General features: G+C 34.9%; 1 protein-coding gene across 1 annotated transcript; it reads left to right on the top strand.

Annotated features, from left to right (window-relative positions):
- Positions 1-10,983: 10,983 nt before the first annotated feature.
- LOC131686801 (eclosion hormone-like) lies at positions 10,984-11,518 on the top strand. Its single transcript, XM_058970797.1, has 2 exons — positions 10,984-11,124; positions 11,189-11,518. The coding sequence occupies exons 1-2, from the start codon at positions 11,031-11,033 to the stop codon at positions 11,371-11,373; spliced, it is 279 nt and encodes a 92-aa protein (XP_058826780.1). The 5' UTR covers positions 10,984-11,030; the 3' UTR covers positions 11,374-11,518.
- The last annotated feature ends 985 nt before the right edge of the window (positions 11,519-12,503 follow it).

Here is a 12,503-nt window from a genome sequence, read left to right as displayed (position 1 = left end):
TTTTAAATGATCTAATAATTTTGTCTCTATTCGGATCTAGCATTTTATGTATTTGAAATGGTTAGTTTGTGAAGTTTTACTTAGAAGTATAAAATAACTAGTCCAAAATATGTCGTAAAAATAATAGCGTCAAAATATTTCGGACACAGCTAGATTTTCTTTCATTATCAATTAGAATAATCAAAATTATCACTTTATCATTTTTTTTTTGCGGTGCGGTTGCGGTCAAACCGCGCGGTAAAAGCTCTTTCCCGCACCGCATCTGCGGGAAAAAGTGTCTCATCGCACCGCAGATTTTGCGGTGCGGGTGCGGTAAACACCGCGCGGTTGCGGTAATTACCGCAACCGCGACGAACCCTACCCCCCACGCTAACTTCGCTTGAAATTTTTGATATTGCCACTATGGGAAAATATTTTATAATACAATTACAGTTTTGTCTGTCAATTAGTAGAAAATTAAAGCAATGTGTAAAGTTATTGTTCGAAAAACTTCTTTACCTCATGATATAATTACATTTACAATGTTCCTTTTCTGTTTAGGCTTTTGATAACAAAAACAAAAACAAAAAAATACTGTGTCTTTCCAATTTGATTTTTTAGCATTCAATTTTGTCACAACTATTTTCAGTGAGTATTATTTTGGACGAATAACTTTTTATTTTATTCTGTGTTTTACTGTGCAAAATACGATAATCTAACCTTATTTCATAAGTAATGCATGCAAAGTTCTACGCCCAAAGTTTGGTTTGAATCGGCGATGATCGGCGTGTATTATGTTCGGCCGCTTTTTCATGGAATTCCTAAACCCAATCGCCGATGGAACTGACTGTTGATTTAGGGGTGTTGTGGACAAATTTTGCAGCTGTTTTTATAGCTTGGACAATAGAGCTTTTCATATTGTGATATATGTGCTCAAATGCGAAATTTCACATAATTTCACAGCGATTCCTTCTGTGCACATAAGTCAAAAAACCAGTTTATACACAGTGCAGTGAGATGATACATTTCTTACACATATCACTGTATCACTGTGTGATCATTCATCATTCATTAGTTTGCACAGCTCACGCGACGTTGGCATTCAACTAGAGGTGACATGAACTTAGTTTCGAACCCCCTCACGAATAAAACCTCGAATAAACTGAATAAATTATAGAAAATCAATAAAAAAAAATAAAAATAATAATGCAAAAATATTAAAAAGTAGTTATCAAGCTCATAATATGGAAGGAATTCTACGAACATCCGAATCGTATAAATCGTGACCGACCATCTTAGATTCCGATGAAACTTTTCACGTTTCACCGGCATGGAAGACTAAACATTTTCCACAGCCAATATAATTATTTTGACTCAAGAGCAATTTTTCAAAAAGGGCGTAAAAGTTTTTACATCCAGCGTTTTCGATAAAAAAGTTCGATCACCGTAGTTTATACAATAAACCTATCTGAGAACGAGTCTGCTATAAATTTTAACATAAGTTTTTGTTTTTGTGAAAAATAACAAAAACAAAAATTTATGTTAAAAATTAAAATCGCAAAAAAACCATTTTTTAATTTTTTTATATTTTGTCAATAAATACCTAAAGAGAAAAGAAACATTCTGAATGTGATTGAATGATGGAGAATTTATCTGTAAAAAAGTTTTTCTAAGAATAACTTTTTACATGTTTTCATATGTCATACTAATTTGCATACAAAAGTGTAATTTTATTACAGAATACAATTCTAAGTATCATTCTAAATCAAAATACATTTAATAAAAATCTTCTAAAATGCAATAGTTTTCGAGATATTTGGAATTATCCTCCAAGAAAAACAATTAGTTCGTGTAATTATACCCTTTTTTAAGTTATTTCCTCAGTAGTTTCCTCATCATAAAATGACAACAATATAATGTTTATCGTTTTAAACACGCAAAAGAAACTTTTTCAGTGTATGTATTTTTATTATGGAGAAACTTTCAATAAAACCTGTTTTAATCCACCTAATGGTGCAATTGTGTCTTTCTCACTTGTCCAAACTACGATTCCATGGCTGGTTATGTTCAATACAATGGTGGAAATGTATATTACATATTCAGTACGATTTGCACATAAATAAAATGGATCGACAGCCACGATCTTGAGATAAGAAAGGCAAAAATGTGCCAAAGTCCAAAAAAATCAATTTTCGACAATTTTTTTTATCGAGTTTACATCAAATTTCAACGTTTCATGCATTTTAAAGTCATTTGGCTTCAAAAATGCAAATTCGATTTTGAAATTTTCCCTAACTCCCCCCTTTGAGAATTTTTCATCACAGTGTATATGGGAATTAGCTGTGTGGTCGAACTCTTCAACCTGTAACTCCAGAACCGGAAGTCTAATCAATAAAAAAAAATTCAATAGCAGCGGATGGGAAGGTTATACTTTTCATTTAAGACTAAGTTTGTACAAATCCGTCCAGCTATTTTTGAGAAACAGAGCCGACATTTTTTCCACATACACATACACACTAGAGTGGCTCGAATATGATTTTTCAGCACAGCACTTTTTGAGTTCCTTTTGTGGTCCCAAATGCCAGTGCAAAGTTTGGGAGCGGTCGGTTGCTTCCCGGATTTGCGCATTGCGTTCAAAGTTTGCATGGGATTTTATATGGGAAAATCCATTATTTTGCATTTACTTTAATGAAAATCGCTATTTCACTCAATATGAAAAACCAGCTTTATAAAACTATAGCTCAAACCTTGGTTAACAACTTTGTCGAAGACCGTAACTAGCTACGAGCTTTGAAAAAATAGTGATAACGATTTTAAAACTTTAGGTAAAATCCAAATGCAGCAATTAATTACTTTTTCCAACACTGCCGGTGCACCACCGACATCGACATTAAAAACTTAAATAAATGAGAATATATTCATCGCAGAGACTTAGTACCTTTGAATGAAATGTTCAGAATGAATTGCTGAATAACATAGACGTAGTCATAAAATTAAAAGAAGAGGGGGGCTTGTGTAATTCCCAGTCCTTTTTATAGATTGTTTTTTATAAGACAAAGAATCATTACGTCCTTGTAAATGTCAACGACTGAACTTTCTTAATATTTTGATAGACCCAAATATGAATCATACTACAATCTTTGTTGTGGGAAATAACATTTACAATATTTAGGATTTACACCTACAAATTTATGTGTTGTTTTTGCTTGAGGCAAAAACTAACTCAGGTCTGGAAATCGCGTTGGGTTCTAACCTGAAGTATATATTTCTAGTTATATGGTAAGTATTTCTGGTTCGCTAACATCACCTCTGCTTTGCGTGAACCAAACTCAATTTCATCAAAAAACGCTTGTTTAAAGTAACTATCCTAGTTTCGTTCCTTTATTCTCAAACGAAAACGTCAATAGAAACAAGAGTTCAAGGAATCTAAGGATATGCATTTTTTAAAATTATGACTGAACGGCTAAGAAACAGGGTTTTAAAATATGTAAAACTTATAAACCGTTGTATCATTTTAAATGAGATAACGGTAGAGCCCTTAAATAGTAGCACTCAAACACGTAAAATTAATTTTCAATTCGGCGATATAAACCTGCGTTGAAGATGTGCTCCTTATGTTATACTAAACTATCTAAAAAGGGAAGTGGGAAGTATACAAGGCCTCCCCTCTTCTTTTTATTTCCTGACTACGTCTATGTTATTCAGCAATTCATTCTGAACATTTTATTCAAAGGTACCAAGTCTCTGAGATGAATATATTCTCATTTATTGAAGTTTAAAGTATCGGTGGTGTATTGACAGTGTTGAAAGAAATAATGAATTGCTGCATTTGGATTTTATCATGTTTTAAAATCGTTATAACTATTTTTTTAACTCGTAGCTAGTTACGGTCTTCGACAAAGTTGTTAACCAAGGTTTGAACTATAGTTTTGTAAAGCTGGTTTTTCATATTGAATGAAATAGCGATCTTATTAACGTAACTGCAAAATAATTGATTTCTCCATATAAAATCCCATGCAAACTTTGAACGCAATGCGCAAATCCGGGAAGCAACCGACCGCTCCCAAATTTTACACTGGCATTTGGGACCACAAAAGGAACTCAAAAAGTGCTGTGCTGAAAAATGTCATATTCGAGCCATTCTAATGTCAGGGTTAGGAGATGTAAATTTACATGATTTTTTTTAGGTGTGTAGACTACATAGAATGGTATTACAATATTGACTTATATAATACAGGGTATTTCTACGGTTAAGTTCAAATTTTTATTGCTTTATAGACATGGAAAATTATTGCACAATTTTCATTACAATAAGGCATCATTCCATTGAAGGGGCTGATTTTAGCATAGATGGATCTTGGAATAAATTACGAGTTATTAGTTGACGGCTAGGTACATAAAATTTTATTTGCGAAAGTAATTATGCGGATTGTATACGTTGAATAATAATGTCATTGATAAAGCAAAGCATGGCAAATTCGCGGCATTCTTTGAGTGTTTTGAATGTTAATTAGCATACATCGTGCTTTATACGATGGAAGAGGAAATGTCATCCAGTTTAGTATACGAAGTGGGTACAAAAGAAATTGTTTTTGGGCTGATTCGATGCGTTCTTCTTACAAAAACGCTGCCAAATTTCAAAATTGGTCTGACATATGTATTTTTAAGTGATTTTATTGTGTAAGGGCCTTCAAAATTATAGCTGAAGCGTTTAATAAAGCCCAGCATACTATTTGCTTTATTTATTATTTGTTACTATGTTTTAATTGCCGCAAGGTTCTACTGTATCGATTTTGTTGGCTATTTTCGGCAAATTTGAGACTAAGAGAAACGAAAGCAATGAAATTGAAAGACGGATAGGTATTCTAGAGCGAATCAGTTATAAATTTAGAACGGAAAACTAGAACTAGGCAGGCTCATATGGGCATGATCGAAAGGAAATGTGAAGAATTCTTTGCCTTATGCAGAGTAGGAGTTGGGCGTTGCACCCAAGTCTACCGCATGGTCTATGGTAGAACATAACTCATCATCATGTTTTACCGCCGACGCCGGCGTCGGGTTCGTCTCCGAAAATGCTACAAATGTTACCGAAAAAATAACTCAATCGAAGCCTTAAACAGCAAACAGCGGTCAAAATCCGAGAACGTATACTGTACCACCATATGCTGATGAATCTCGGTGGATGTTCCATGAAGTATAATGAATCAGGTCGCGGTAACTTTCCTGGTAGAATCAAGTTTGTTTTCACGAAAAATAATTATGGTTTGACAAAGGATCTGTTCCTGTCATCAGAAAACCAGCGTTTTTGTGACGGATAGAACAATTGAAAAACGTTAAAAAAAAGGGTGACATAACAAACAGATTTCACCCTTAATTAAGTCCTATGATGGTTTAGTTACGATTTGACCAGATTTAGATATGGTCGTTGTAGCAAAACTGTTCGACAATGGTTTGATGGCAATGGAATACAGCTCATTCTAAAAAAGTGGAATCCAACAAACTGTTCCCAGTTTTATCCAATAGACAAGTAATGGGTGATAATGAAGATTAAGGCAAAAGTCAGCAGCGTTACATTCGTCGGATTAATAATTAGTGTAATCAGCTAGCCCAGCGTGCGCCGGTTAATAAGCGGCGTAAATAGAAAAGAGCTGGATTTTCTTAGAAATAAAGATGAATGATTTGTTTCTGTTTTTTTCATGATAAATATGTTATTACCTTTGTTTCACATTCCGTTTATCGTTTGCAAAAAAGGCCCCCGTAAATTAAAAAATAGGAATAATTCGAACAAAATAAATAATCAGACAAAGCTGAATAAAATAAGTCAAATGAATAAAATTTATAAAATTAATAAAAATCAAAAAATAAATAAAATAAAATTTATAAAATAATTTAAATGAACAAAAGTAATGTAATTGGATATTTGACAAAGTTGATAAATCTACGAGAATCTTCTACAGCATCTCATTTCCCGATCAAACATTAACAAATGATATTTTTATTTCAGCAGCAAACTGAAAATTTAGTTTGGTTTCAGTTCTTGTGTTATTTAAAAAAAATGACATAGCATTTTGATATTATTTAGCTCTCATTACAAACGTTGCGTTTCTTCGAAGATTTTTTGTTTTGTTTGTATTTCTTTGTCAAAACATTCAATTCAAAACTTATTTCGTTGTCAACAAGAAATTTCAACATCTCAAAGAGATTTCAGTTTGATCACAATACTGGTCAAAATAGTTTTTTGTTTGATGTCGAAGGCAAATTCGTTGCTTTCGATTATGATATTTGAACTATTAAAACGAACATAACCAAAACAACCAAATGTTTCGTATTGACGCCAAATATTTTCCAAACGCATGAATGATCGAGATCTGACGTGTAAACAAAAAAGCGAGTTTCAATTTTTTTAAATAACTTTACCACTTGTGTTTGGGACGCCAAACTTCGGGTAGTTTCATTTTTATTCGGCTTCCAATTTTCTTCTATTTGGTTTTGAGGGGAAGGGGCTATGGCTTGCTACGTCCTTGGCTGCTAAAAAGTTGGTAAATCAGATCTTCGCTGTATAACCAAAATCTCGAACATTTTTAATACATATCAACACCCAATGAGATTATCTACAGCTTTGTCTATTTCCCGAGTGCTTAGAGTGCAATTCTCTCTAAATTCAAAGTCAGTCAGTACCAAAGATGTCTAAACTAATGCTAATAAATGAGACCGGCTTGTATGAAACTGCAGTGTGCTATTGCGTTGCCAGTGACACCCACACGCGTAATCACATCGAAGGTGTAATTAATTCTGTTCTCTGTCAGGTTTCTTATACCTACTATTTCTTTTCCCCTTTTTCCGCTGTCTTGAGAATTAAAACGCTCAATGCAGCATTTTCGAGCACACCTGAGCGTTCGAGTGCGCCGTTGGTTGTTTTGACTCATTCGTCCATTCAAGCCCAGGTTAACAGGTTAAAACGATATAACAAGCCAGACAACGACCACAACAACGCAGTTTGATGGCCAGAGAAATGAAGAAGATGGGCAGGCTTGCAGGAAACGAGCAAGAGCAACTGTGAGGTTGAATTGAATTAAAAGTACTTATGATTATTACTAACCCCGACCAAGTGGCAGACACTGGAATTTTTAATTTAATACTTTTTTATTGTGGGAGCATGATTTGGTTTCCCTTCATTTATCATAGGAAAGTGATCACACCGGACAAGTATGACTGTTACGTGCCTTCCTGTCAGCGTTCGGTTTCAACATGTTAATAATAATTCACTGACAGTTTTCCATTGAAGGATGAGACCAAATCGGCGAGTGGTTCAAGCTGAATGAAAGAAAATCGCTAGCATATTTTTTACAAAGTAATTCACATTTTTTGCTTATATTGAATGGATCATAAAAGCACTCGCCGTTTGAAAGGCAGGTAACAATCCAAAATCTAATTTCCACACCAAACCATTAAGTACAGCCCGAAGACTTCATTCAATCTACACTTTGAATAACAACTAAACAGCTTTGATGGTACCCTGCTTTGCATCACACTCGATGACCTATTTGAGTAACGCGCCAGGTGCGATTTTTAGCCACCGACCGCCGAGTAGACCACTAATTTGTTTCTCCATTCAGTCCAAATTAAAACCAACAATGACTCAAATTTGACAGCAACGCTCCTCACCTAAGAAACCTAGGGTACTCCAAATTCCGTACCTCATCTCAGTCATGCATTATTCATTGGAAAGATTTGTCACAGCTTCTGCAAACACTGAACCGGTGTATACATATTGTTACCGAGCACGAAATCAAACAGTAGTGACTGAATGACATCCGTAATCCTCCACTCGGACGGGCCTGTTGACTGTTGACTGTTACAATTCGAACCCGGACCGAGTTCGAGGAATTTCTGGTAGGCTTCTGTTTGTCTGGGTCCAATATTTATGCTGCCAGCTTGTCTACTAGTGCTGAGTTCCAGCTCCCGCACTGGCCGCCCCGTTATCAGCATCCGAAAGATCTAATCAAGAAACGTACCCGCTGCTCACGATTTGGACCCGGGCAAGGGCCTTCTCTAATTTGTTATTCAAAATCGGTACAAATAGGACAGAATTCGGTTTCGGTGAGATTTGTTTATGCTAATGAGAGTTACCGGTTGAAACTTCAAGAAGTCGTCCGAATAGTCTGCGACGTTGACCGGTCGGGAACTGGAACGGCTCTAGAAAAGACATGTTGTCTCGAAGAGTGCTGGCTATGGTTGGATTTTATTTTCTCTAGCTAATCATGCGGAGGCGGATGAAGAGTGACAATCGAATTAAAGGAAACACCAAACTACGGAAATGTATTTCAACGGATAGGGATTGCAAAGCAAATAATTTCAAAAATAAACGAGATGAATTATAGTTAGTTTCGATGATAGTTTTTAAAAGTTTTTCAATGTGTTAAATAAATTTGATAGTATGAAGTTTTTGTACAAAAATTTAAATCTAGGATTTTAAACGGCTTTTTGCAGTCCGTAGTGGATTAAAACGACTTGTTTGTTTTTAAATTCCAACGTTTCGACGTCTTGTTTGCGCCTTCTTCAGGGAGACTATATTGTGGAGTAACAGAGTAGACAAATTTTACATTTAACAATTACAATTACATATTACAAGAACTTTCAAAAACCGATTATCGTTCCTCGTTAATATCATTGACGTGTAAGTGGATGGTCAATATTTGGAGATTTGGCTTCTGGCACAAACACTACAAATAATACACAAAAACTATTTAAACTGAATCTGGACTTACTGCAATAACGATGAAATTACACATTTGGTTAAATATTCTTTGGCTACGATCGATCCTTTTAGAGCAGACGTACAAAATGGGTGAAATATGGTTCTGTGTAGAAGATGAAAAGTTGTAGTCTTAGAGTGGTAATGTTTCAAATAGAGCTTATAGTGGAGTGTCTACTGTGTTACTCCACAATATAATCTCCCCTGAAGAAGGCGCAAACAAGGCGTCGAAACGATGGGATTTAAAAACAAACAAGTCGTTTTAATCCACCAAGAACTGCAAAAAGTCGTTTAAAATTCTAGATAACAATAATCCAATCGAAAGTCCATTAATTACATAAATTGAAATTTTCAAATATTTGTTTCAAAAAAATATTTATACAAAAAAATGAACAAAATTGAAAATTATATAAAAACGGAATCTGAAACCTTCTGAAATCTTTTGAAATCTAAAAAAATCTTCTGAAATCTTCTGAAATCTTCTGAAATCTTCTGAAATCTTCTGAAATCTTCTGAAATCTTCTGAAATCTTCTGAAATCTTCTGAAATCTTCTGAAATCTTCTGAAATCTTCTGAAATCTTCTGAAATCTTCTGAAATCTTCTGAAATCTTCTGAAATCTTCTGAAATCTTCTGAAATCTCCTAAACTCCTTTGAAATCTTCTGAAATCTTCTGAAATCTTCTGAAATCTTCTGAAATCTTCTGAAATCTTCTGAAATCTTCTGAAATCTTCTGAAATCTTCTGAAATCTTCTGAAATCTTCTGAAATCTTCTGAAATCTTCTGAAATCTTCTGAAATCTTCTGAAATCTTCTGAAATCTTCTGAAATCTTCTGAAATCTTCTGAAATCTTCTGAAATCTTCTGAAATCTTCTGAAATCTTCTGAAATCTTCTGAAATCTTCCAAAATCTTCTGAAATCTTCTGAAATCTTCTGAAATCTTCTAAAATCTTCTGAAATCTTCTGAAATCTTCTGAAATCTTCTGAAATCTTCTGAAATCTTCTGAAATCTTCTGAAATCTTCTGAAATCTTCTGAAATCTTCTGAAATCTTCTGAAATCTTCTGAAATCTTCTGAAATCTTCTGAAATCTTCTGAAATCTTCTGAAATCTTCTGAAATCTTCTGAAATCTTCTGAAATCTTCTGAAATCTTCTGAAATCTTCTGAAATCTTCTGAAATCTTCTGAAATCTTCTGAAATCTTCTGAAATCTTCTGAAATCTTCTGAAATCTTCTGAAATCTTCTGAAATCTTCTGAAATCTTCTGAACTCTTCTGAAATCTTCTGAAATCTTCTAAAATCTTCTGAAATCTTCTGAAATCTTCTGAAATCTTCTGAAATCTTCTGAAATCTTCTGAAATCTTCTGAAATCTTCTGAAATCTTCTGAAATCTTCTGAAATCTTCTGAAATCTTCTGAAATCTTCTGAAATCTTCTGAAATCTTCTGAAATCTTCTGAAATCTTCTGAAATCTTCTGAAATCTTCTGAAATCTTCTGAAATCTTCTGAAATCTTCTGAAATCTTCTGAAATCTTCTGAAATCTTCTGAAATCTTCTGAAATCTTCTGAAATCTTCTGAAATCTTCTGAAATCTTCTGAAATCTTCTGAAATCTTCTGAAATCTTCTGAAATCTTCTGAAATCTTCTGAAATCTTCTGAAATCTTCTGAAATCTTCTGAAATCTTCTGAAATCTTCTGAAATCTTCTGAAATCTTCTGAAATCTTCTGAAATCTTCTGAAATCTTCTGAAATCTTCTGAAATCTTCTGAAATCTTCTGAAATCTTCTGAAATCTTCTGAAATCTTCTTAAATCTTCTTAAATCTTCTTAAATCTTCTTAAATCTTCTGAAATCTTCTGAAGTCATCTGAAATCTTCTGAAATCTTTTGAAATCTTTTGAAATCTTCTAAAATTTTCTGAAATGTTGTGAATTTTTTTTTGAAATTTTTTGAGATTTTCTGAAATCTTCTTAAATCTTCTGAAATTTTCTGAATTTTTCTGAAATTTTCTGAAATTTTCTGAAATTTTCTGAAATTTTCTGAAATTTTCTGAAAACTTCTGAAATTGAATAGATATGGGAATTTTCGACCCTGGTGACAGATTTTCTAAAGGGCGTAATAGAAAACAAATTTCCGACTGAAAACCCTGCTTGCTATTAACTTTTCCGAGAACGTTTTTCATCCGGTCTGCTAAACTTCCGGAACGGTTCAGTATAAAAATCCACTCGCAAAACTTAACATTATCAGTGCAGTATCTAGATATTCCCGGCAGGACTTTATTCGTTAGCAAACAGCAATTAAATGTCTTCAACCAGATTCGCTCCACTAGCCGCCTGTTTAGTTCTATTCAGCATCACACTGGCACTGAGCAGCGTTCAAGCGAATCCGCAAATCGGTAATTTTTTTTTCTGCTTTCAGATCTTCAACACACTTAAAAGCTTCTTTATTTTGTCATCCAGATCTCCTCGGAGGCTACGATATCATCGGTGTCTGCATAAACAACTGTGCTCAGTGCAAGAAAATGTTTGGTGAATTTTTCGAAGGACACCTCTGCGCTGAAGCGTGTATCCAGTTCAAGGGAAAAATGGTTCCGGACTGCGAGGATATCCATTCGATTGCTCCATTCCTGAATAAGCTAAACTAGGAAAGCATCCTTCTACTATAGTGTTGACCCCACTCATACGACCTCTGGCAATTCCAATATATGTGTGTGTGCGTGTTTATTTTTATATAATGCTCGCCCAAACAGAAGCAAAATGCTACCTTACGCAAGTTCACAAATAAATTAATGCTAGTTAAAAATTCAAAATTATTCTAATTTTCTTTTCTTCGGGAGCACTGAAAGGGCATACACCGTGTTTTCGTAAGCCACCGATTCGAAAACAAACCATATGGTGTATGAGCTCAAAAGCTGACGCTGATGACGGCCATGATCTGCGATCTCTGCTCCGGAGTTCTATTTATTCAAGCAATTAAAAAAGCAGATCTAGAGACTCTTGATCGCTAATCATAACAGCACTTGTGCTGGGGATCCTAAGATGGGTACGGCCGGGATTGGGAAGCCGTGACCGACCGGTGCGGAACAAGTGCTACCATTACGTTGCGCATGTGTGAATCTGGATGCTGCAACTTCCCGGCCATGAGAGGCTTGAGCCGAGAGAGAGAGAGAGAAGTGTACAAGTGGCCGGATATCAAGTACCAGGCTGCTGTCTGCTGGTCGATGGTGGCGTTGAACGAGATCTCGCTCCGTCGTCCGGGATGCGCTGGCAAGCCCACAAACACCAACCCGAGGGAGACGAGCAGATGATGGAATTCAAGCAGCTGATGGTCGTTGTGAGCTTTCAAGTGTAAATAAACACTTGTGGTTTATTTTTAAAAGCAAAAGTTATCGAAACGGGCGTGAATGGAATAGTACTGACTCACTGTAAGGTGGGCGCTGGTGAACTATTTTTCTGGAAGCCATGGTTGGACAGTGGTCGTTGATAAACTGTTCGTAAATAAACATACTAGTACTTTCAAAGAGAATCTTAGTGCTTGACTGGGCCAGCAAAGCTAGAAAAAAAAATACAAGAGACAGCTTTATGGGGTTGCAGGAATTGTTGACGTAGGACTACACTATTAAATGTAAAATATTTTGATTGCATTTTATTTCTTAGTATAGTAGGCTTAATAAAAAATTAAGTACATTTCTCCCGCATATCTTAAGTATAATTCACATGTAAATCAGAATCTTAATCAGAGCAGACAATTTTCCGTCTAAACGACAGTTACCAC

Source organism: Topomyia yanbarensis, chromosome 3 (assembly GCF_030247195.1).
Source record: "Topomyia yanbarensis strain Yona2022 chromosome 3, ASM3024719v1, whole genome shotgun sequence".
Lineage (NCBI taxonomy): Eukaryota > Metazoa > Arthropoda > Insecta > Diptera > Culicidae > Topomyia > Topomyia yanbarensis.
This window is presented reverse-complemented; position numbering and strand designations above follow the sequence as displayed.